Source organism: Cherax quadricarinatus, chromosome 62 (assembly GCF_038502225.1).
Source record: "Cherax quadricarinatus isolate ZL_2023a chromosome 62, ASM3850222v1, whole genome shotgun sequence".
Taxonomy (NCBI): domain Eukaryota; kingdom Metazoa; phylum Arthropoda; class Malacostraca; order Decapoda; family Parastacidae; genus Cherax; species Cherax quadricarinatus.
In genome coordinates, this window is record NC_091353.1 from 24,749,253 (window position 1) to 24,775,257 (window position 26,005).

The 26,005-nt window shown below is 40.3% G+C and overlaps 1 protein-coding gene across 3 annotated transcripts in view; it reads left to right on the plus strand.

The window, feature by feature from the left end:
• LOC128687197 (lysosome membrane protein 2) overlaps positions 1 to 26,005 on the plus strand; it is a 191,589-nt gene that overhangs the window by 155,977 nt on the left and 9,607 nt on the right. For all 3 annotated transcript variants that reach the window (XM_070098502.1, XM_070098505.1, XM_070098504.1), the window contains one exon: positions 25,695 to 25,841. In XM_070098502.1, the coding sequence (XP_069954603.1) occupies positions 25,695 to 25,841 (147 nt within the window). The remainder of the gene's footprint in view (positions 1 to 25,694; positions 25,842 to 26,005) is intronic.

Here is a 26,005-nt window from a genome sequence, read left to right on the forward strand (position 1 = left end):
CACCAAAAGTTTGAAATTTGATAGAAAACTTACGGAATTATGCTCTCGCAAAGTTAGCGGTCTCGGCGATGTTTACGCATCGGCGATTTTGCGCACTTTGAGCCCCATTTTCGGCCAATTTCACTGTACTAGTCGACAAAAAACATGAATATTTCGCTAGAACTCCATTTTTTCTATCGAATGGGTGCAAGAAACCACCCATTTATAAATTCAACTATCCAGTACAGTGGTCAGAATTTAGCAATTTTGCCAATTTCACACAAATTTCAAAAGATGCCAATTTCCGAATAGGGTCCAGAATAAACAAGAAAGACATTCCTGGCACTAAAATGACATTTCCTCTAGTCATTAGTCACGTCTCAAGGCCCCTCTTATATTCTTTTGCTTTCCACTTTGAATTTTTATTCTCACAAAAAATATAAGATTTACTGTTATGCAGACTACTGCATTAGTGTAAAAAATGGTATAAATATTATTGGGGCACTTGTAAAAGAATATTAGACTCGCCAGTTGACGTGTATTGCATGCTTGGCACGATTTGTTTACTTTTGAAGTTTGGTAAAAATCGAACATTTCTGCTACTTTGAGCTCAATTTCAAGGCACCTTTCATTGTAAAACCAGTCAAAATCATCTCAATTTCTGTAATATGTCTTACATTCTATAAAATGAGACCAAGAAAACTAGAATACAACAATAAATACCATATGAAAATACACTGCAAAGTCGCCGATTTATTAAAAAAAAATGGTCAAAGTTTTTTTTTTCTCATTATGCACTGTGTGCTGCAGGATTTTTTTTAGACTGTGCACACTGACCACATAGACCCATTCTTTCATATGAAGGCCTACCAGCTTTCTCCCACTAGATTTGAGGCCGCTAGAATTTATGAGTACTAGTACGTCAAAAACCCCTACGCGTAAAACGTACTAGTACGACCAAAACCCTCAAAGGGTTAATATTTATTTTCTTTTGCTACCTTAACTTGTGTATTTTGTCTTGTCAAATTAAATTTAGTTATACTCTAGTTCTTGTTAACAACTTATATTAGACCTTAGTGCAATTACAAGAGAGAGTCTTGTGCCATTTTAAACTAGTATTTTTTATGTTATTAGATTAAACCTAGTTGTACTTTAGCTCATTCTAGCTCAATACAGTAGGGCCCCACTTATACGGCGGGTTAGGTTCCAGGCTGTCGCTGGAAAGTAGACATCGCCGGAAGGCAGAACGCCATTTTTTTCCATTTATAAATGCATATAAATGCCAGACAACAAGTTTTCACTAAATTATATTAAGTTAGTAATAGAACTAGGCATTAAAAACACACAAAGTCAAATACATTCACAGTAAATTCATTACTTATCTTAAAGTATTTGTAATCTTAATGTAGGGAGAGAGGTGAGTAGTACTTATTTGTAGGAAGCCAGGTGCAGGTACCCAGGTGTAGGTAGCCCTGGCTCCCTGTCTCATACTTAATATACGATATTTAAAACATCCCAGAGAGGTAAAATATACATACAGTACACTCATTATTTACCTTAAAATATGTGTAGTCTTAATATAGGAAGAGAGGTGAGTAGTATTTATTTGTAGGAAGTCGGTGTAGATAGCCGGTAGGTGTAGCCCGCCTGGGCTACACCTACCGGCTACCTACACTGTGGCCCAGAGCCATATTATTAACATCGACATGCCTTGTTCACTGAATTTAATCATTTCTAACAACTACCTTTAGATGCCATCATAAACGAAGGTAGAAGTAATGAATAATTCATGCCAAAAATTGTAAACAAAAGCAGAGTGAGGGAGTGGCTGGGCCAAACGCAGATTCATACACGTTTTCTCTGATGGCTGAACAGAGAAACGTAATGTTGTCCCTCCACCCGGCTACCACACAGCTCCACAAGTATTATTATCAGAGCACACATAAAATATGCAATACAGTGGACCCCCGCATAACGATGGCATCGCATAGCGATTTTTCCGCATAACGATTACTTTTATCGCAAAATTTTTGCCGCGCATACCGATTAAAAACCCGCATACCGATTTTCGTCCGAGACGCGTCCAATGTGCCCTCAGCCAGCCTCACATGTGCCGCTCCGTCCCATTGTTTACCAGCCAGCCTCCGCGGTAACAGCCAAGCATACACTCGGAATATTTCGTATTATTACAGTATTTTCGGTGCTGTTTCTGGAAAATAAGTGACCATGGGCCCCAAGAAAGCTTCTAGTGCCAACCCTGTGGTAAAAAGGGTGAGAATTAGTATGGAAATTAAGAAAGATTTTGAAGGGTTTGGGGCTAACCCTGAGAAGCCTATGCCAGTTGTGGAATCCATTGTGCCTACTTCAAAGATTAAGGAAATGTGTGCAGAGTGGGTTGAACTGCAAACCTTTATAGATGAAAATCACCCTGACACAGCTGTTGCAAGCCGTGCTTGTGACTATTTCAATGACAATGTTATGGCCCATTTTAGGAAAGTCTTGAAGGAACGGGAGGTACAGAGCTCTATGGACAGATTTGTTGTGCGACAGAGGTCCAGTGACTCTCAAGCTGGTCCTAGTGGCATTAAAAGAAGAAGGGAAGTAACCCCAGAAAAGGACTTGCTACCTCAAGTCCTAATGGAAGGGGATTCCCCTTCTAAACAGTAAGAAGATAATGCTCTCCCCTCCTCCCATCCCATCAATCATCACCAGATCTTCAATAAAAGTAAGTGTCATGTAATTGTGCATGCCTTTTTCAGTTTGTGTGTATTAAAATTAACATTTCATGTGGTAAAAAAAAATTTTTTTCATACTTTTGGGCGTCTTGCACGGATTAATTTTATTTCCATTATTTCTTATGGGGAAAATTCATTCGCATAACGATTATTTCGCATAACGATGAGCCCTCTTGCACGGATTAAAATCGTTAACCGGGGGTCCACTGTAAATGCCAGACAACAAGTTTACACTAACTTATACAGTGGACCCCCGGTTAACGATATTTTTTCACTCCAGAAGTATGTTCAGGTGCCAGTACTGACCGAATTTGTTCCCGTAAGGAATATTGTGAAGTAGATTAGTCCATTTCAGACCCCCAAACATACACGTACAAACGCACTTACATAATTACACTTACATAATTGGTTGCATTCGGAGGTAATCGTTATGCGGGGGTCCACTGTATTAAGTTAGCAATAGAAATAGGCATTAAAAACACAATAAAAGGTAAGATACACACAGAGTACACTTATTACTTACCTTAAAATATTAATATTAATGTGTGAGAGGTGAGTGGCAGGGTGTTTATTGAATAAAATTAGAATGGCACACCATCATCCTCTAACTTGGCACTTAAAACATTATTATTATTATTATTATTATTATTATTATTATTATTAATAATAATAATAATAATAATAATAATAATAATAATAATAATACTTCATTGCTTTGTTAATCTTAAGTTAATTTTAAGCCTGCCCGTAATGCTATGCATTCAAGTGGCTTTGGCATGCTGCATTTAACTGTATTCTTTTGTACTTCTCTGTATCATGTTCAAATTAATAAATAAATAAATAAATTATTATTATTATTATTATTATTATTATTTATTATAAAAAGCACTAAACCCACAAGGATTGTGAATTGCTATATATAGAGTAAATGCATACGAAAAGAATATTTTTCTACAGTTATCCCCCAGTTTGACTAGAGAAAACATAATTCTTCCAACACTACCTACACAGCTTTGTAAACAAATCTCATATTTACATCAATTTTTATTCTGTGAGTGTATGTATCATGTTTATATGCTATGTAATGGGTTTCATATATAATTTTGAGGAAAATATCATAGATGGATTAATGAAAATGCCTATATTGATATAAAATTAGACATTTAGTGTGCCCAAGAGTGATTATTATTACGTAGTATTGGCGTCATGAGTAGAGAGAGACTTAGCGATTTTAATGTGTACCTGCACACCAGCACAGTGTTTAAGTATATTTAGGTACAGGTACACATAAGTATAATTATCATAGTACATATAAAATATGCAGTAACTTTAAAACACTTGAAATTTTGGAAAGTTTTCTGACATAATAGATGTGGTCACGGAAAATGTAAACAAACCGGGTGGGGGGTGCCGTATTTGAAAGACCACTTACCGTATAGCAAATTTTGGTCATAATTTGACATCGCCATATTAGAAGAACGCCGTAAGGCAAAACACCGTAAAGTGGGGCCTTACTGTACATAGACAACACCAAATTCATTATATTAGACCTTAGTGCAATTACAAGTGAGAGTCAGGTGCTATTTTTAATTTGTATTTTTATATTTTTAGTTTATACTTAGTTGTACTTTAGCTCATTCTAGCACAACACATAGACAATATGAACTTCATTATGTTTATTATTGACTATACTCTATATGACCAAAGTGCTTTAGCTATATACTTGTCCAAACTTCCCACTTCTACAGATATCAGTATTAGAACTCGCTGCACAATACAGGATATAAATAACCACTGTTTAAACCTAGAAGATGAATGATCACGTCGACCCTGATATAAACCTCCACAATATAACACCCAATCAAAACCTACTGGAAAGTAACTGCCTTTATTACACAGCATCACAAGCCAGCACTATTCTAAACACTGCTAAAAGTCTATCAGTTCTTAACTACAACATCAGATCCTTAAGCAAACACTATGATGACCTCTTGGCACTCCTTGAGTCGCTAAAGACACCCTTCTCCTGCATTATTCTTACTGAGACCTGGCTTAAGCAGGACACAATAGATATCTACCCACTACCAGGATACACAGCAATCCACAACTGCAGACCAAACCAAGTTGGGGGTGGTATTGCAATCTATTACTCTAACCAATTATCTTGTATTAGCACCACTTGCTTTAGTGATGAATATGGAGAATACATTTTTGCTAATTTTACTGTATAAAACCTTAAGACACCTATAACAATCGGTGCCATTTACCGGATACCTCACACAAACATCCCAAATTTCAGTGAGAAATTAAAGGCACTAATAACAAACGGACAAATGAACAAGCACCACCTTCTGTTAGCTGGAAACTTCAACATCAACCTTGGCTTACTAGATGATCAGCCTGTAACTGATTTCATCAACAATATTTATTTATTTATTTATTTATTTAATGTCTTTGCAAACAGTACATTGAGACTGTATATATACAATAGTGGGTTGCAATACAAAGAGAACCTCTATTATGTCTTAGCATTATGGGCCAACTTAACATTATTGGCTTACAGTCTACTTAACACTAAGGAGTAGTATATCATAGTTGTACAGTAGGAAAGTAATTATTTCATAGTTGTACAGTAGAATATTAATTATAAATGAATCAAAATTTGTATAATACAAAGATATACGTATTTATATTCTAAAATGCTTTTGTGAAAAACAATGATTCAATTATATTCCTGTCAACAATGGATAAAAGGTTCAAGTTACTAATTGTTGAAGTTATGATGTGGGAGTACATAGGTGAGTAAATGTATACTGAGTATTTAGCATTTAGTCTAGGGTGATTAAGTGGCTTTTGAGAAGAGTCTTAAATTGATTTTCAGACCGGGTTACTTTAATATTTTCTGGTAATGAATTCCATATTTTGGGGCCCTTTATGTGCATAGAGTTTTTACACAGTGTGATATGGACACTAGGTATATCAAGCAGAGATCTGCGTCTTGTGTTGTGGTCATGTGTCCTGTTTAGGTTGGTGAGGAGAAGTTTGAGTGGAGGGTTTATATTTGCGTGTATTGTTCTGTGTATGTAGTAGGCACATGAACAACTATGGATGTTCTTAATGGTAAGCAGATTCAGACTTTTGAAAATTGGTGGAGTATGCTGGCGGGAGTGGGAATTTATCATCATTCTTACTGCTGCCTTTTGCTGGGTTATTAGGGGTTTTAGGGGGTTGGATGTTGTTGATCCCCATGCACAAATTCCATATGTAAGATAAGGGTATATGAGTGAATGGTACAGTGCCAGGAGAGCTGATTGTGGAACGTAGTACCTTATCTTTGATAGTATGCCTACAGTCTTGGAGATTTTCTTGGCGATTTGTTGTATGTGTGTCTGGAACTTAAGGCTACTGTCAAGGTGGATACCTAGGAATTTTCCCTCTGTGAGTCTTGTGACTGATGATCCATTTAGCGTAATGTTAATTGGATCATTTGTAGGGAAGGTAGAGGATTCTATGGATTTGTTAGAGAGTGTTGCAATGATTGGTGATAGCACTTGTGACACTTTTTTGTATATAAAGGGTGGTAAGGTATTTAAATCTCCTGTCTTGTTTTTTAGCGTGTTGATAATAAGGGAGACTTCAGTAGGGTTAGTCGGAGCTAGGAACAGTGTGTTCGGGTAGTTGCCAGTGAGGTAGTCATTGAGTGGGGTATCTGAGCTTGGGATTTTATTGGCAAGGTTTTTTCCTATAGTGGAGAAGAAATTATTGAGTCTGTTTGCTGTTTCAGTTGGTGAGAGTTGGGGTTCATCTGATTTTGTTAATTCAATTTCGCTATTTCGTGACATCTTTTTTGTTCCTAGAATTTCTGATAGGGTTTTCCAGGTCTTTTTTATGTCACCTTGTAAGTTGGATAATCTGTTCTCATAATACAATTTTTTAGCCTTTCTTATCAGGCTGGTTAGGATTGACGAGTAACGTTTTGTTTGGTCGCTGGTGATGTGACCCATTCTGTACTGTTTTTCGTATAGGTGCTTTGTATTTATGGATTTGAGGATGCTGGGTGTTAGCCAGGGACTGTTCAGTCTCTTAGCTGTCATCTGTTTAGTTTTTTTGGGGCACTGCTTGTTATAGAGGTGTTGGGTCTTTTTTAGAAAATTATTAATACATTCGTCAATATCTGTATAGATTTCTAGCTCAGTGTGCCAGTCAATGTTTGTCACTGCTGCTGTGAAGTTATTAATGGCTGCCTCATTGTGAAGTCTGAAAGTGACTTTAGTAGTGTCTTGAGGTAATTTGCCAAGATTTCTTATGAGGAAGGTAGGGTAGTGATTTGTGGTATTTGTGATTATGCCTGATTTTAAAGGGGATATGGTGTTGGTCCAGATGTGGTCTAGTAGGGAAACACTAGTCTCTGTAACTCTTGTAGGTTTTGTTACTGTTGGTAGCAACATGCAGTTACTCATAGTGTTTGTGAATTCAGTAACATGTGGGTCTTGGTCTTGCAGGAGATTTATATTGAAGTCACCTGAGAGTAGTAAGTGATCTTTGTTCATGTGTGCATCAGTTATCATACTTCCTAGGTCTTCACTAAAACAGCTAATGTTTAACTGTGGTACTCTGTAGATGTTTATCACTGTGAGAGGTTTTTGTAGGTATTTGGATTTGAATTTAGCTATTATATATTCCCCATGTTCATCCCTTGTGCAAGTATTAGTGATACATTCTAGTTGGTCTGAGTAGTATATAGCTGTGTCACCCCCTTGTTGATCTGGCCTACAGTTGTGTATGGCTGTGTAACCAGAAATGGCATAGACATCTGTAGTATCAGGCTTTAGCCAGGTTTCGGTGAGAGTAATGATGGATATACTGGCATGCAGGGAATTTAGTAATGTTATGAGGTCATTGTAATGTTTACTTAAAGATCTGATATTGTAGTTAAAGTCAGTTATGTTGTTGGCTCTGAGAAGTGCCTTTGATTGCTCTGCAGTGTAGTAATTACAGTTACTGTTTGATTCATTTAAGTCATTCAATAAGAGGTTGGTATCAGGATCAATGCTTGTTATCATAAGATTTATAGTGAATCTATAGTTAGAATTAAGTATAAGACATAGTAAATATTCTAAAGCTATAAAATAGCACCTGAATTATTTTAACAAATGTAAAAATTTGAGCTAAGGTAGTTTTTTAAAGCTAAAATAAAGGAGACAACATAAAAGGGACTAAAAAAAATTTGTGGTGAACAAATAAAGTGGTAATCAAATAAATGAGCTAGGGAATATAATGGCAAAATAGTGAACTTATTATACTTTAGCACCTGAGAATAGCACCTTGATTATTTTAACAATTGTGAATATATGAACTAAGGTTGTTATTTAAAGCTAAAATAAAGCTAAAATAAAGGAGAAAATATATAAGGGACTAAATTAAATAATGGTAAACAAAGTTAAAATGGCAGATACAGGTCCGCCATCACAAATCCGGCAATCAGTTATTCGGTTCCTTCAGTTATTCGGCACTAATTTTGGCTAGCATAATTTCAAATTTCCAGGGTCGCCACACCAACCTGCTGGTACTGTTTGGTGCCGCTACTTGCTGCATAAGTCATTCCAATTTCTTTTTCTTCATTTATTATTTTAACCTGCTTACTTTTAGCCCTAGCCATGGTTCCAATGAATAAAAGAAATGCTTCTCATTATGTAAAGCACCTACACAGTACATTATCCATTAAAGATAAGGTGGCTTTGAAGCCACTGTCGGTTGTCATGAGCTCAGTCTCATGAAGCAGGAGAATATGCTTTATTATTATGCTAATATCAACACTACAGCTTATTTGCCTATCACAATTGATCTAATATGACATAAGAAACAATATAAATAACATAAAACATGTTAAATACTCCAGAATGAATAATATTTGGCATAACACCGAGCAGTTCGACAGAGTTATGAAGAGGATATGATATACAAATACCATTCTCCTACCCTTGTTTTGGGGGCTTATATTAGAGAAAACGGAGTATAGCACAGGGCTAACTGTGATATACACTCATACTCCACCATAAACATGAAACAAAAAAGTTATTTTCTCTCTATAGATTATCACACATAGCAGCATATGTGTAGAGAACCTAGGATAACCCCAAAAAAGTCAACGTGGCTTATTTTTAGTACCTGGCTTGGGTTAGCCATATATGATTTTTGGTAAATATTCGATTCCCAGCCAGGGTAGAAACATTAGGCGTGTTTCTTTACACCTGTTGTCTATGTTTACCCATCAGTAAATGGGTACCTGGGTGTTAGTCGACTAGTGTGGGTGTTATCCTGGGACACTGACCTAATTTTCTTGAAATACTCAGCATAAAAAGTGCCTTTCTATGCAGTAGTATGTCACTGATGTCAGCTAGGCCTGTATACCTTGTACATGTACGTGTAGTAAATAAAGATATTATTATTATTATATTATTATTATTATTTTCTCAGGTGTTTTTTGGGTTATCTTATTCAAACTTGGGCAATGTATGATGGAAAGATACTTCTTCACGTACACCAAAAATGAAAGAGATCAGACCATAAATAGCAGAGTTCACTTCTCAGCCATTAGCGGCCGCTTAGCGGTATATTTTTGTATGGTTGTTATGGTTATATTCTCATTTATTCGGTCTCATTTGATAGAATGAAAGATATATTACAGAAATAGATATGATTTTGATTGCTTTCATGACGAAAAGTACCTTGAAATTGCGCTCACAGTAGCGAAAATGTTCTATTCTTTAGCGAAGCTCAAGAGTAAACAAATGACATCACCGTCCAATACCTGTCCGCCTGCCAGTCTAAATTCCAGTACGGAGTCAAGAATGGATTGACATTATTTATACAATTATTACAATAATGCAGCAGTTTGCATAACAGTAAACCTTCTATTTTTTGTGAATAAAAATTCCAAATGGTGCTGATCCACCAGGAGGCCTGGTCACAGACCGGGCCGCGGGGGCGTTGACCCCCGAAACTCTCTCCAGGTAAACTCCAGGTAAGAGTAAAATAAGAGGGGCCTGTAGCCGTGACTAATGAACAGAGAAAATGTTATTTTAGTGCCAGGAATGTCTGCATTGTTTATTCTGGGTCCTATTTTGAAATTGGCATCTGTTGAAATTTGTGTGAAATTGGCCAAATTGCCAATTTCTGACCACTTTATTGGGTAGTTGAAATAAGTGAATGGGTGGTTTCTTGTACTCAGTTGACAGACTAGAAGTAAATAAGTTTATTCAGGTATACACAAATACAGTTACATAGATTATCATACATAGCAGTGTATGTATAGAGAACCTGGGATAACCCAAAAAAGTCAGACAAAGTGACTTATTTCCAGTACCTGGCTTGGGTTTGCCATATATGATTTTTGGTAAATATTTTTTTTTCTCGGTTGTTTGTTGGGCTATCTCATTGAAACTTGGGCAATGTATGATGGAAAGATGCTTCTTAACATGCAACAAAAATAAAAAAGACGGACGATAAATAAGGGAGTTCACTTCTCAGCCATTAGCCGCCTCTTTTCGTATGGTTTTTATGATTGTATTCTCATTTTTTGGACTCATTTGATAGAATGGAAGATATATTACAGAAATAGACATGATTTTGATTGCTTTCATGACGAAAAGTACCTTGAAATTGAGCTCAAAGTAGCGGAAATGTTCGATTTTTGTCGATGTTCAATGAACTGTGCAAGTCAAGTTGGTTAATTTTATTAAGTTTATTCTAACCTAACCACTCTGTAATTCGGCAAACTCAGTAATCCTGCACACTACATGTCCCAATGATGCCGGATTTGTGATGGAGGACCTGTAGTCACTATGATATGATATTGATTTGGGAGTAAGATCTGATTTGTTATATACAATAACTTGAGCAAATTATTGTACTATAAAAAGTAAAAATAATATGAGGTAGTTGGTAGTAGCTAGCAAAAGATAGTTTTGGGCCTTGAACAATAATGTAATTGAAAATACACTAATTGCACACACAATATAATCACTAAGATATGAAAATAATCTGAGAGTAGGATTTGCCTTATAGCATAAAGTTTGAGCAATTAACCCTTTGGGGGTTGGCAGGTCCTCTCAGAGACTTGTTCTCAGGGTTGGCCATATTTCAAAAAAAAAAAAAAATATTTTTTTCTTATGAAAAGATAGAGAATCTTTTCCCGATCATAATGACACCAAAAGTATGAAATTTGATGGAAAACTTATGCTCTCACGAAGTTAGCGGTCTCGACGATGTTTACGCATCGGCGATTTTGCCCACTTTGAACCCTATTTTCGGCCAATTTCAGTGTACAAGTCGACAGAAATCATAACTATTTTGCTAGAACTCCATTTTTTTCTATCGAATGAGTACATGAAACCACCCATTTACCGATTTCAACTATCCAGTAAAGTGATCAGAATTTAGCAATTTTGCCAATTTCACACAAATTTCAAAAAATGCCAATTTCCGAATAGGGTTCAGAATAAACAAGAAAGACATTCCTGGCACTAAAATAACAAGTTCTCTGTTCGTTAGTCACATCCCCAGGCCCCTCTTATATTTCTTTGGCTTTCCACTTTGAATTTTTATTCTTACAAAAAAAATAAGATTTACCGTTATGCAGACTACTGCATTAGTGTAGAAATGGTATAAATAATATCAGCGCACTTGTGAAAGAATATTAGACTCACCAGTTGATGTGTATTGGATGCGTGGCATGATTTGTTTACTTTTGAAATTTGGTAAAAATCAAACATTTCTGCTACTTTGAGCTCAATTTCAAGGTACTTTTCATTGTAAAACCAGTCAAAATCATCTCAATTTCTGTAATATGTCTTCCATTCTATAAAATGAGACCAAGAAAACTAGAATACAGCAATAAATACCATACGAAAATACAGTGCAAAGTCGCCGTTTTAATCCAAAAACACAAAGTTTTTTTTTCTCATTACGCACTGTGTGCTGCAGGATTTTTTTATACTGTGCACACTGACCACATAGACCCATTCTTTCATATGTAGGCCTACCAGCTTTCTCTCACTAGATTTGAGGGCGCTAGAATTTAGGCGTACTAGTACGTCAAAAACCCTGGGTCGTAAGCCATACTAGTAAGTCCGAAACCCCCAAAGGGTTAATATCACTATAGGAAGATTATTTGAGGTAGTTGATACTAGCTAGTGAGGGAAGGTTCAAGGTATTGCACAGTAGTGTGGTAGGAACATACACTAGTTTGTTATTTGTAGTGTAGGAGAAAAGGGAAAATTAGGTATGATTATAAGAGAATTTTAACAGTGCTTAAGTAGGAAAGAAAAAGGTAATACAGATATTATTTAAGAGTAAGTATCCTTTTAACAAATAATAAATTGTGAATTGGGAATCTGGGAAGATAACACAAATTGGGTCACACATAGAACTGTGTGGGACACCTGGGATAATGAGGTAGTAAATACTGTCTAAGAGGTGATAGTACAGGGATTTGTTCAATAATGACATAATAACATACACTAACGTAGTAAGGATATGGTCACTAATATCAGTCAGACTCTGTAATGTTTGCATCATGAAGGAAGTTTACCAGTTCATTTTCATTTGTAATGTAGTACACACGGCCTACATTTGTTTTTCTTACTAGAATTTGTCCATCCCATACAAAGCACTGGTGAATTTTATCATTATTCTCTCGTTTTAGTTTTCTCACTCTGTACAGGAGGTTCTGTCGTTTTCTTGTGAGACTCATTTATGTATATATCTTTTTTTGCTTTAATAGATGAAATTATTAGATCTTTTTTCCTGTCTTGTGTGTGAAATCTGAGCATAACACTTTTTCTACTTTGGTTCCCTAGTAACCGCAATTCTTTTATTTCCGACACTGGTACATTAACCTGTAGGTGGTCACGTATGATCTGGAGAGTTGTATCTTTGCAGTTGGAATGGTTTAATTCACTTGGAAAGAGTGGAGTGTTAATTACTACTGCATCAGATAACTTGTCTTGCTCTGTCTTATCATCTTGGTTAGCAAAATAATTGTTCAATTGGGTATCTATGTTTATTTTCCAGTCCTTGACGGCATTATCAATCTTCGTGTTTAGGGAAGTTATTTGATCTGTGTGGCTGGCTATGACTGATTGGAGGGTCTTGCCAAAATCAGTCGTGCCAGTTGATGTTTGCTGTTGTTCAAGGTTGTTGATCTTATTCTCAAGGTGAAGTAACTTAGATTCATGGTTTGTTATTGTTGCACAAAGAGACATATTTTCAGCATGAAGATTCAAGTTATCTGCCGTTAGGGTGTTGATGTAGTGCTTTAGAGTGTCAGGATCATTAGTCGTACCTGGGAGCATATCAGCTGGGTTAAATCCTATGAAGGTAGTAGAGGTAGAGAGGGAGTTAGTCACGGTTGGTGTTGTTGATGTCGAGTCGCCTGGGTTGGTGGGTGAGGGCGAGTCGGCCATGTTTGTTGTTGGTGATGCGTCGCTCTGGGTTGTAAGGGGGGTGAATGGTGCACCAGCGTCCTGCTGGGTTGTCTTATGGAATAGTCGATTTCTAGGTGCTGCCTTGCTGTTCTTAGTGCTGTTTCTTCTATTACTTGGTCTCATAGTAGTACAGGAGTTGCTGTGGTAAGATGAAGAAACTAAGATAGTTAAGAGCTTGGAGTAGGTAGTCGTCTGGTAGCAGGGTTGTGCTTGGAGTTTGTGGGGCAGTCTTCGCTTCACTTGGTAATTTTTCGGTTTGTAGGTATCACTGTTGGTTATCTTGCATCATGCTGGGTTCTACATACGTTAGTGCAGTTATGATTGCAATTAGGCCATCATTGAAGTGTTGGTGGGCTCTGCAGGTGAGAAAAATGACAGAGCTTGCTGCCTCTGCCTCAGCCCTACTCACACTATACTATTTGCTCATCTATCCATACCTCACCTATGCTATTTGTGCCTGGGGATCAACAGCAGCAACCCACTTAAAGCCAATAATAACCCAACAAAAAGCTGCAGTATGAATTATCATGCAATCCAATACTAGGCAACCTCCCCCACTCTTCAAAGATCTAATCCTAATAAGTGTACAGAACATTCACACTTACTACTGTACAACCTACATTTACGGAACCATAAATTCTAATAGTATTAACCCTGAACTAAAATGCTTTTTTGATAGTTGCAAGAGAACCCATAGACACAATACCAGACACAAAAATCTCTGACATTCCTCGTGTCCAGCTAAATCTCTTCAAAAACTCAGTGTACATAAAAGGGGCCTAACATCTGGAACTCCCTGCCCGAAAACTCTAGAACCGCAGACTCAACCACCATTTTCAAAACTACCATTAAAAAACATCTGATCTCTCTAACACACCCCATCATCAGCGAACTATGTGAAAAACGCCTATTCTCTCTCTTGTATTGTGAACACGTTCAAAACAAAATGGACTTACAGTGGACCCCCAAGTTTCATGATTAATCCATTTCAGAGAGTCTGCTGAATGGCGAAATTCATGAATGGTGAAACCATTTTCCCCATAAGAAATAATGGAAATCCAACTAATACGTTTCAGACACCCTAAAGTATTAACAAAAAGTATTTTTTTAAAGATTAAAAATAGGTTTACATACAGAAAACAATGACAAATAAATATAAAGCACTAATAAAATAGATAAATGAACATTTAACATCACACTTACCTTTATTGAAGACTCTTGTTGGTGTATGGTAGACAGGTAGGAAGTGAGAGGGAGGCAAGTTTATTATGCTTCAGTATGATGCTAATATCATCTCTATGGCTTATTTATCTGTCACAATTCATGTAATATGACATAATAAACAATATTAATAACACAGAAACATTTATTTATTTATTTATTTATTTCCAATTTGTGCACACATACAGAGGTACAAAAAAATACAGATAAGAGCAGTATGCCAAAGCCACTTATACTATGCATAGCATTACGGGCTGGCTTAAAATTAACTTAAGATTAACTAAGCAATGATTATTATTATTATTATTGATATATACTTTAGAATTAATAAAATATGTCATAATGTATGTGAGGAGTAAGTGGTGGAGGTGTTGTTGTTGGGTTTATAAGGGCCACTGAGAGAAGCCGTACATATTAGTGGTAGTGGAGGCTGCAGCAGAAGCCACCAACACTATTCACATTGAAACAATGTATGTAATTTATAAATAAGAAATATTTACACTTACCTTGGAGGAGATGTTAGTTTAATTAGTTAGTTTGATGGAGGAGATGCTGGCAGAGGTTTAGGGTGGTGGAAGATAGCAGGGCGGCATATGTTCAGTGGCCCTATACGCCTCCAAAAACATTGGAGAGTTACTTTTGTGTCATTTTTCTATCGCTTAATTGCTTAACTTACTTGCTACACTTTATCGCTGGCTGGCACTGTAGCCTTTATCGATGCCTGCTGCTTTAGTATCATACATATTGTAGAATCACTGAAGAAGGCACATTCTCCTCTCTCTCTTCCTCCTCCACTTTGGTACTTTGCTACGAGTTTTTTCTTGAATTCTATCATATTTCTTTCCTTCTTTACCAAAGGTCTGACACTAGGAGCTTTCGTTGGGCCCATGGTGGCTTATGTAGCAGTTGCAAGCACAAAAAACAATGGATTATTATGAAATATATCGTATGAACCCATGGGGTGATGGTCACTCACCCACAAATCATGCCACATTGACTCTGAATGTTGTGTGGGAACCTTTGAGTACGCCCAGCTGCTCCTGGCCATGTCCCATACGATGAATGAATCGCGAGGCACCTCTTCAAGGGGGGCTCCTTGGCGTGGTGAAGAGGCTCTTGGTCTGAGGAATTAGACCTGTCGGTCTTCTTCCTCAGACCGAACCTAATTACCCCCCAATCTCCCCTCCCCTATCCCATCCTCCCCATCCTCCCCTTTTTCCTTTCCTCCTCCTCCTCCCCACCCCTCCCTTTTGCCCTTCCTCTTTTTGGCCTTTGGGATTGCTCCCACAGGCGCGCTAGTTCCTAGGTAGGGGAAAGGATACCGGGGTCTATCCCATTCCGTTGAGGTTCTTGGCGGTGGCGTAGTTTGCCGTGGAATCTGGATCGCCTGGGGATGTCCCGATCCCTCTCCGGTATCCCGGAGTAGCTTTGGGTGTCTTTCGGGCGACGGGTGTATCTCTGGAAGCCACCTTTCGGATTCCGGGGGTGGTGGCCGAAGGAGGTATGCTTTGTGGCGGATATCCGGCCGCCCTCTCTTTTGTCCACCGAGGTAGCTCGGCAGATGTGAGGTTGCTATCCCGGATTGTTAGTTTACTAGCATGATGGGTAGGGTATGGCACGGGTTCCATGCTGCATCTGCGCTACTTGCGGTGCTGAGGTCCTCTTGGGCGCGGAGGGAGATTTCTGGCCCTTTCATTCCTCCTAGGAACTATCCCTCCCCGGTCCCCCCTTTTTTTATTCTTTTTTTTATTTTTATTTTCTTTTCTTCTTTCTTTTTTTTTCTTAAAAACAAAAAGAAAGAAGTAACCTAACCATGGCAGCCCTAGTCCATGAACCTACTACCCCCGGGCCCCTTCTTGATACCGCACCCCGTTCTGACCCCGCCTCGTCTTTGGACCACTCTTCAGACACTCCTCATGCCTCTGTACCTATTGCCGGTGCTGTTTCCTCACCCGCTTCAGGTACTGAGGCCTCGACTGACTCCTTCGATTTATCGGACCTTCGCTCTCCTCTGACTATGCTTCCGGCCTCTCCCTCTACGGTGCGGCAATTTTCAAATCGCCGACCCGTTCCACGTCGGACCAACTCTGGTCCCACGCCTAAACGCCAACGACAATTACCTGCTGATGATACTTCTCCACCTTCTCGTTCTTCTCAGAAACGATCGACACGTCCTTCACTACCTTTCCACGCTCAGTTTCAGACTGAACAATGGACTAAATTCTTCACTTTACGACCGACTTCCTCTACTGCCTATCTTTCTGACCACAGTATTGGCAAGGCACTCCTACGCCATGTTGGTAAAGATATTTCTTTTCATGCTCTTAAGAGCGGTACGCGCATCATTACCATACAGAATGCTACCCAGGCTCATGAGCTCTCTCGTCTTTCCCATATCGATACTGTTCCTGTCACTCTTGAAAAACATCATTCCCTCAATTCTTGTAGTGGTACCGTCATTCTGCCCCATACCATAGTTCAACAAAATTTCCAGACATGTGGCACTGACATTCTTGAACAGCTGGAACTCCAAGATCTCCCAATCCTCAAGGTAGACACTTACGTTCTTCCTGCCCGCGGGCGGAGACGATACCCTAGCAATGTGGCTCGTTTAACTTTTGACAGCCGAGAACTCCCATCCTCAGTTTATATAGCAGGACATCGGTTACAAGTTCGAAAGGTGATCCCTACACCACAACAGTGTAGAAATTGCTGGCGATTTGGCCATCCAGCGAAATATTGCAGATCTATCGCCGAATGCCCAGTCTGTGGTGCCGATGACCATTCTAATACGTCTTGCAATCGATCTCCCTCTTGCCTTAACTGTCATGAGGCTCACCCTTCGTACTCTCGCCATTGTCAAGTCTATTTAAACGAGCGGGAAATCCGTTACCTCAAAGAGACAGAAGGTCTCCCTTATGCCATGGCAGTTTCTCATCTCCGCCTCCAAGGGAGACTCCCACGTGTTTCTTATTCCCGTGTTTCAAAACGTCCCCCCACTTCTGGTATCCCATCTTCTACACCCACCTCTGTGGTTACCTCTCCCATAGTCACTCCTGTATCTAATCCTTTTGCTGTCCTCGGCTCAGACGTCCCTACTTCAACGCCTCAGTCTGATCTCGCTTCTTCGAGTTCTCTCTCACAAGCCTCAGTATCGACGAGACCTCGTACGACACCTCCTCCCAATCGTCCCTCTACTTCTCAAAAGTCAAAAAAAGGTCCGTTAACACCTCCTACCCATCTTCCACCTCCTCATTTTACCCTCCCTGTCTCTGTCCCTGGTTCTCCCCCTTTCACTGGCTCAGTTACAAGTGTAGAGGTTCACCCTCCTCCTCGTACTGTACCTTCCTCCCCTGTTCCCTCCCAAGTTTCTTCCTCTTCTGCCACCTCCCAGGTTCCTGCCTCTTCTGTCCCCTGCCACGCTTCTCCAGTTCCCTCCACCCTTTCGCCCCCCCCCCCCTACCTTGGTACAGTCCAATACAGTTCCAATCTTTACTCATCCTCCCCCTACCATTTCCAATATTGTCTCCCATACGACGTCTCTGAATTCAGAAACACTTGAAGCAATCTCTGAATATATTGCAGAGACCAAACCATCAATGGACACTGATCCACCTTCCGCTCTTTCTCTCTCCTCTGCTCCATCTGCGCAACTCCTTTCTTCACAGCGCACCGTTCCTTCGCTGCTTGAACGTTTTCCACTGCCTCCGCATGTGGACTTTTCTAACCCCTCTAGTCCGTAGGAACCCTTACCTGCGGATTTCAAGTATCTTTATCATTGCCAATCATGGCCTATTTACAGTGGAATATACGCGGCCTCAGGGGTAATCGGGGTGAACTTCAGATGTTACTCTCCCAGTTTGCCCCTGTTGGTGTTTGCTTACAGGAACCAAAATTACACTCTGCTGTTATTTCTCCCATCTCAGGCTATAATTTATTGTATTCTTCAGATCCTTTTCCTGATGGGACCTTTAATGAAAGTGCCCTTCTTCTACGCACTGATATTCCGTACCATCAGCTATTTGTTCATACTTCGCTGCATTACACAGCAGCCCGTATCCACTTACATAGGTGGTATACGCTCTGTTCTTTATATCTCTCTCCTTCTCGGGCATTATCTATTCCGGATATTGCCTTCCTTGTTTCGTCATTACCGCCACCGATTCTGTTACTTGGTGATTTTAATGCCCACCATTTCCTCTGGGGGGGTCTCACTGTGATTCCCGTGGAATTCAGTTAGAGGCTTTTCTTGCCACCCACCCCCTCCATGTTTTAAATACAGGTACTCACACCCATTTTGATCCTCGGACTCATACTCTCTCTTGCATCGATCTCTCAGTCTGCTCTTCCTCCGCCGCATTAGACTTCACTTGGTCTGTTCTCCCGGACTTACATGACAGTGATCATTTCCCAATCATTCTTACTTCCCCTTCATATTCGCCACCTCTTCGCACCCCACGCTGGCAATTTAATCGGGCAAATTGGAACCTTTACTCACACCTAACTGTTTTTAAAGAGGTTCCTTCTTCGTCCTCCATCGATGAGCTTTTACACCTCTTCTCGTCCTCCGTTTTCACCGCAGCTTCTCATTCTATACCCCAAACTTCGGGCAGGCATTCTCAGAAATGCGTGCCTTGGTGGTCTCCTGCTTGTGCTCGTGCAGTACGTTTGAAACGCGCTGCATGGGGCAGGTACCGGTACAATAGAACCACAGAGAGACTCCTTGATTTTAAACAGAAGCGTGCGATCGCTCGCCGTGTCATCCGTGACGCTAAACGCACTTGCTGGCGAGATTATGTCTCCACCATCACCTCTGCTTCCTCTATGAGTGCAGTCTGGAAAAAAGTACGAAAACTGAGTGGTAAATATTCTCCTGACCCGGCTCCTGTTCTGCGGGTTGCCGGTGTTGATATAGCAAACCCACTAGATGTTGCCAATGAAATTGGCAATCATCTGGTCCGTATTTCTCAGGGACTCCATCTATGCCCCTCATTTCTTTCCTCAAAGTCTGCCAGAGAGTTAGCACCCTTGGACTTTTCTTCTCTCAGAGAAGAACAGTATAATGTGCCTTTTACACTTCAAGAACTGGAGGCAACACTCTCAGCTTGTCGATCATCGGCAGCTGGGCCCGACGACATTCATATTCGTATGCTACAACATTTACATCAGTCAGCCCTTGCAGTCCTATTACGCCTTTACAATCTTATTTGGTCACAAGGAGTTCTTCCACAGCTGTGGAAATCCGCCATTGTTCTCCCTTTCCGCAAACCAGGCACTACGGGACATGAAACCTCCCACTATCGTCCCATTGCTCTTACCAGTGCAGTTTGCAAAGTAATGGAACGCCTAGTAAATAGACGTTTAGTGTGGTATTTAGAGACACACAACAGTCTCTCCACTCGTCAATATGGCTTTCGTAAGGGACGTTCTACCATAGACCCCTTACTACGCTTGGATACGTATGTTCGTAATGCCTTTGCGAATAACCACTCAGTTATTGCCATATTTTTTGACCTTGAGAAGGCATATGACACAACTTGGAGGTATAATATTTTAGCCCAAGCCCACTCCTTAGGCCTTCGAGGCAATCTACCATCCTTCCTTAAGAACTTTTTAACTGACAGGCATTTCCGTGTTCGGGTTAATAATGTGCTCTCCCCGGACTTTATCCAAGCTGAAGGTGTCCCCCAGGGATGTGTTCTGAGCACAACACTTTTTCTCCTTGCTATTAATGATTTGGCCTCTAGTCTTCCATCAAATATTTGGTCATCACTCTATGTTGATGACTTCGCTATTGCCTGTGCAGGCGCTGACTGTCACCTCATTACAGTTTCTCTCCAACATGCAGTCGACCGTGTTTCCAATTGGGCCACCACACGTGGGTTTAAATTTTCCAGCACTAAAACCCACCAAATTACTTTCACTAGACGCTCTGTCATCTCCGATCATCCTTTGTACCTCTATGGCTCCCGTATCCCTGAACGTGATACAGTCAAGTTTCTGGGCCTCCTCTTTGATCGTAGGTTATCCTGGAAACCTCACATTACCTCTCTGAAGGCAACTTGTCACAGCCGGCTGAACCTTCTTAAAACCCTTGCTCATCTTTCATGGGGAGCTGATCGTCGAACCCTCCTTCGCCTACATTCCACCCTTATTTTATCGAAACTTGATTATGGTGACCAGATCTATTCAGCGGCATCTCCTGCTACTCTCTCTAGCCTTAACCCCATTCATCACCAAGGATTACGTTTATGCCTTGGTGCTTTTCGCTCTTCCCCTGTCGAGAGCCTCTATGCAGAAGCGAACGTTCCATCCTTATCCGATCGCCGTGATGCCCATTGCCTGCGCTACTATGTACGCTCTCATGATCTCCGCAATCCTTCCATTTATAGAATGGTCACGGATATTAGTAGACATTCTTTATTTGTTCGCCGCCCCTGTTTACTCCGTCCCTTCTCTCTTCGCCTTCATTCGCTCTTGTCTTCTCTTCAACTACCACCTTTCTATGTACATGTAGCATCTCACTTTTCCCTACCCCCCTGGGAAGTTCCAGCTGTTCGAGTCTGTTCTTTCTCCCTCCCTTGCTCGAAAGCCCAACTGTCTACGGTCGCTTCCCGCTCTCTTTTTCTTGACCACTTTCACTCTCATTCTCATGCCATTGCTGTGTACACAGATGGCTCTAAGTCTTCTGACGGCGTAGGATTCGCAGCAGTGTTTCCGGACAGCGTCGTACAAGGGCATTTACTATCTTCGGCTAGTATTTTTACTGCTGAATTATATGCCATCCTTACAGCACTTATCCGTATTGCATCTATGCCTGTGTCATCATTTGTGGTTGTCTCAGACTCCCTTAGTGCTTTACAGGCTATACAAAAATTTGATACACCTCACCCCTTAGTCCTCCGTATCCAACTTTGGCTACGCCGCATCTTTACCAAGCATAAAGATATTGTTTTTTGTTGGGTCCCTGGTCATGTTGACGTACAGGGCAATGAACAGGCAGACACTGCTGCGCGGTCAGCAGTACATGACCTACCAGTTTCTTATAGAGGTATTCCATTTACGGACTATTTTGCTGCAATATCTTCCCACCTTCACACCCGTTGGCAACAACGTTGGTCTACTATGCTCGGCAACAAACTTCAATCTATTAAACCGAGTATAGGTTACTGGCCGTCTTCTTATCACCAGTGTCGAGGTTGGGAGACTACTCTCTCCCGTCTTCGCATTGGCCATACTCGTCTTACTCATGGATATCTCATGGAGAGGCGTCTTGCTCCTCTCTGTGAGAATTGCCAAGCTCCATTATCAGTCAGCCACATTCTTTTGGACTGCCCACTTTATCAACGAGCACGCAGAATTTACCTCTGTCGTCGTCTTCGCTCCGCTGCTCTCTCTTTACCTTCCCTTCTCGCTGATGGACCCACCTTTCATCCGGACTCTCTCATTGACTTTTTGACAACAACTGACTTACTTCACAAATTCTGATACCTTCAGCCCTTTCTACTTCAATCTCTTGCTACCCTCTACCCCCGTACTATCCCCTGCCCCGCTGTTTTCTGTAACCTGCTGATCATCCCTCCTCCCTTCTGCCATCCAATACCCTCGCTTCCTTCCCTACCCTGCAGCACTGTATAGCCCTTGTGGCTTAGCGCTTCTTTTTGATTATAATAATAATAATGCCTAATGGTGGATTAGTGCCTGATCAACCTACATGGAACCCTGAGTTTTGACCATAATCTTTTCCAGGAGCTAGGCCTTAACTCAAAACAGCCGAAAGTCGAAGCAATATTTCCCATAAAATATAATGTAAATACAGTTAATCCGTTCTAGACCCACAAAAGTATTCACAAAAAATACAGTTTTTAAAGGATAACTATAGTTTAACATACAAACAACAAAAATAAATATTTAAATGAGTAATACAATACATAAATAAACATTTAAATAAACATTTAAAATCACATTTACATACCTTTATTGAAGAGTCTTGCTGGCATCTGGAAGATTGGGAGGAGGAGAGAGGGAGGACTTATTGTTTGGAAGGGGAATCCCCTTCCATAACAAGTCCTTATCTGGGGTTACTTACCTTCTTTGTCTTTTACTGCCACTAGGACCAGCTTGAGAGTCACTGGACTCCTTTAACACAAAATAACTGTCAAGAGTGCTCTGTTTCTGGCATCTCTAAGATTTCCCTGAAGTGGGACAAGGTTTTTGTTACTGAACATGTTGCAGATATGGCTTGTTTCAGCTTGGTCAGGGCGATACTTTTGAACAAAACTTTGCAACTCATTCCACTTTGCACACATGTCCTTAATCACTGAAGAAGGCACCTCCCTCACTCCCTTTTCTTCCTCCTCTGAAGTAAGTTCCTCAGCTGTGATCTGATGCTGTTCCAGTTGAAGTTCTTGCAGTTCGTCAGTGGTTAGCTCTTCCCTGTGGTCCTCCACCAACTCTTCCACATCCTCACCACTCGCCTCCAGCCCCATGGACTTGCCCAATGTCACAATACCTTCCACAACAGGCAGAGGGTTGGCAGGGTCAGGGTCATCCTCAAACCCTTCAAAATCCCTCTGGAGGGCACATTTTGGCTACAATTTTCTCCAAGCAGAGTTCAAAGTCCTGGAAGTCACTCTTCCCAAGCCCTTGAAGTGATTCCTCCAAAACTCTCTTAGGGTCAGTTCAGTGTCTGAGGTCACTGTTGCGTTGTTATGTTGTTATCTCTTATACTTTGACAGAGGTTCTCACTACATGTTCTAGTGTGGGGTAGCTTTTACATAAAGGCCTTATGTCTAGGGTAATACCTACATCATGACTGATCATCCTCAGTGTGTCTGATCCTTTCACCAGCCCCCTTCACAGGTTATTTAAACTACTACTATAAAAATATAACTGTATTCTAAATAGATATGTACAGAATATACAATTACAGCACTCACATATTCAAAACATAAGCCTGCATACCCCTTAGCTGCTCTCCTAGGACAGTCCACATGGTGGATCTCAACAATGCCCTTCTCTCTTCTTGACATAACTCTGGGCTAACCAGTGTCTTGACACACTTTAGTCACCCTGGGTATGATGGCCACAACTTTAGTTATAAAAACTCACCCCTGGAGCACACATAATGCCCTCCAAAAATAGGAGGACCCAGAGGTCCTTCCAGTTTGAAGTCAACAAAAAAGTGAGAGAGAGGGAGGGGCCTAGCTCAGCTCCTCCCACACCCACCAAAAAACAAAAGACTGTTGCCAAGCACAATTCTCCAGTTACCACAATTCTACCTTAATTTTACTTTTACAAAAAGAAATACAACTTTATAAACTACTTACTTAAATTGTGTGTGTGTGTGTGTCTATAGTATAACCTATTATATTGAGAAAAACAGGCTTGACTCTGCTGCCTTACAGCCATAAGAGTGATCTGCCCTTATGACATTTAGAGCTGAGTCCCCATCAATTCAATATAATTAGGTATTCCAGAGTTACTGTTACAGATACATAAATACATCTCGGGTCCTATAGCCCCATAAGTCACTTCAAAGCATTTTTGAAACACTGCTTTTGTGTAGAGTTTTTTGAAGTTAGAAATGACCTTCTGGTCCATAGGCTGGAGAAGCACCGGGTCACCATCTGGAGAAGACCCGGGCCAGAAGTACCTGCAGATCAACAAGAAGAAGAAGAAGCTGGAGAAAAGGAGTGGTGTTAGGAGGCAAAAACCATTATTAAACTGATGTCCCTAGACAAGAGGTCTACCATTTTTGGAGGATGAGCAGGAGCACTGTCCATTACCAGGAGGCACTTGAGTGGCAAATTATTTTCCAGGAGGTATTTTTTCACACTGGTGCCAAACACTTCATGGATCCACTCTTTGAAAATTTGCCTCGTGACCCATGCCTTATGATTAGCTTTCCACAACACATACAATTTACTTTTGATGACATTGTTTTTCTTGAACACACTGGGATTTTCTGAGTGATACACCAGTAAAGGCTTCACTTTAAAATCCCCATTAGTGTTAGCACAGAACAAAAGAGTTAGCCTGTCTTTCATAGGCTTGTGTCCTGGCACTGCCTGAGTAATGTAGGTCCTCTTCGGCATTTTCTTCCAAAAGAGGCCTGTTTTGTCACAACTGAACACTTGTTAGGGTTTGAATTCTTCAGCCTCTACATACCCCTTGAATTCACACACACATTTTTCAGCCGCCAATTTGTCAGAACTGGCAGCCTCACCATGCCTTACCACACTGTGTGTGCCACTATGCTTCTTAAATCTGTCAAACCAGCCTCTGCTGGCCTTAAATTCGCTAACATCAGCACTGTTTCCAGGCATTTTCTTTACAAGATCAGCATGCAACTGCCTTGCCTTTTCACGAATGATCAACTCTGAAACACTATCACCCGCTATCTGTTTATTGTTGATCCACACCACCAACAACTTCTCAACCTCTTTGACTGTTTGTGTTCTGTTTTTGGTTAACATGTCAACACCTTTCACAACATCAGCTTCCTTGAGTTCCTTTCTCTTCACCAGGATAGAAGTGATTGTTGATTTGTTTTTGTCATACATCCTGGCAAGCTCACCCACGTGTACGCCACTATAGTATTTTTGTACTATCTCCTGCTTCACTTCTATGGTGTTTCTCACTTTCTTTACCAAGGGCTGCCACTATGAAGTTTCTTTGGGCCCATGGTGGTTAATTTCACAGTCACAATCAATAAACAAGTACTAAACACAATGAATTTATTGTGAAATGTTTGGATGAGCATACAGGGTAATGTTCACTCAAGGATAAACAAAGCTAGACTGGCTCACGATGCCTTCGCAGGGAGGTGCACAGACACGGGCAGGCAGACAGGTCTGGTACGCCAGCCGAAACATGGGGCAATGCCGAAACTCAGGACAAAATTAACCAAAAAAAGCAACCAAAACTCGAAATGGCCGATACTCAGGGCGGCTGAAACTCGGGATTCCACTGTAATTGTAATGTTGTTATATGTTTTGTGCTACCTCACTATTATCAATCTAATTAATGTTAATAACTTTAGCTACCTAACCTTAATATCAGTATGCAATAATGTATATTAAAATGTACTGCTCCATAACCTGTGTCAATACAGAGTAAGAATTGTATTAGTTTGGCCGAAATGCCTAGGCATGCTAGTGGCCTTCTTTGTAATTAATATTTTATATGTAAACCACATTGTAAGATTTGCAAGGAAATAAACATTTTCATTTTCATAACATTAATAACAGTAAACTGTGTTTAATTTCAGAATGCAGATGTTAATGAAACATTATCTAAGGAAGTGAGAAAAGGAGTGTCTCTGCCCTTCGTTGTTGTCAATGCCATTTGTGGCATCTTAATATTTATTGGAGCCATCCTCCTTATAGCCGGAGGAGTTAAGTTCAGCAGAGTCAGAGTAAGTTGCAGTCTTTGTTCTTTACCAAGTTTCTTAACTTAAGACTAGGTTTTGTTTTCACACAATCATTTCCCAGCAAAGTATATTCACTAAGGTGACTGTAGAGATCTCAGGGAACTTTTAGCAGAGTCTTTTCAACACACTTATCACTGTCTTGCCAGAGG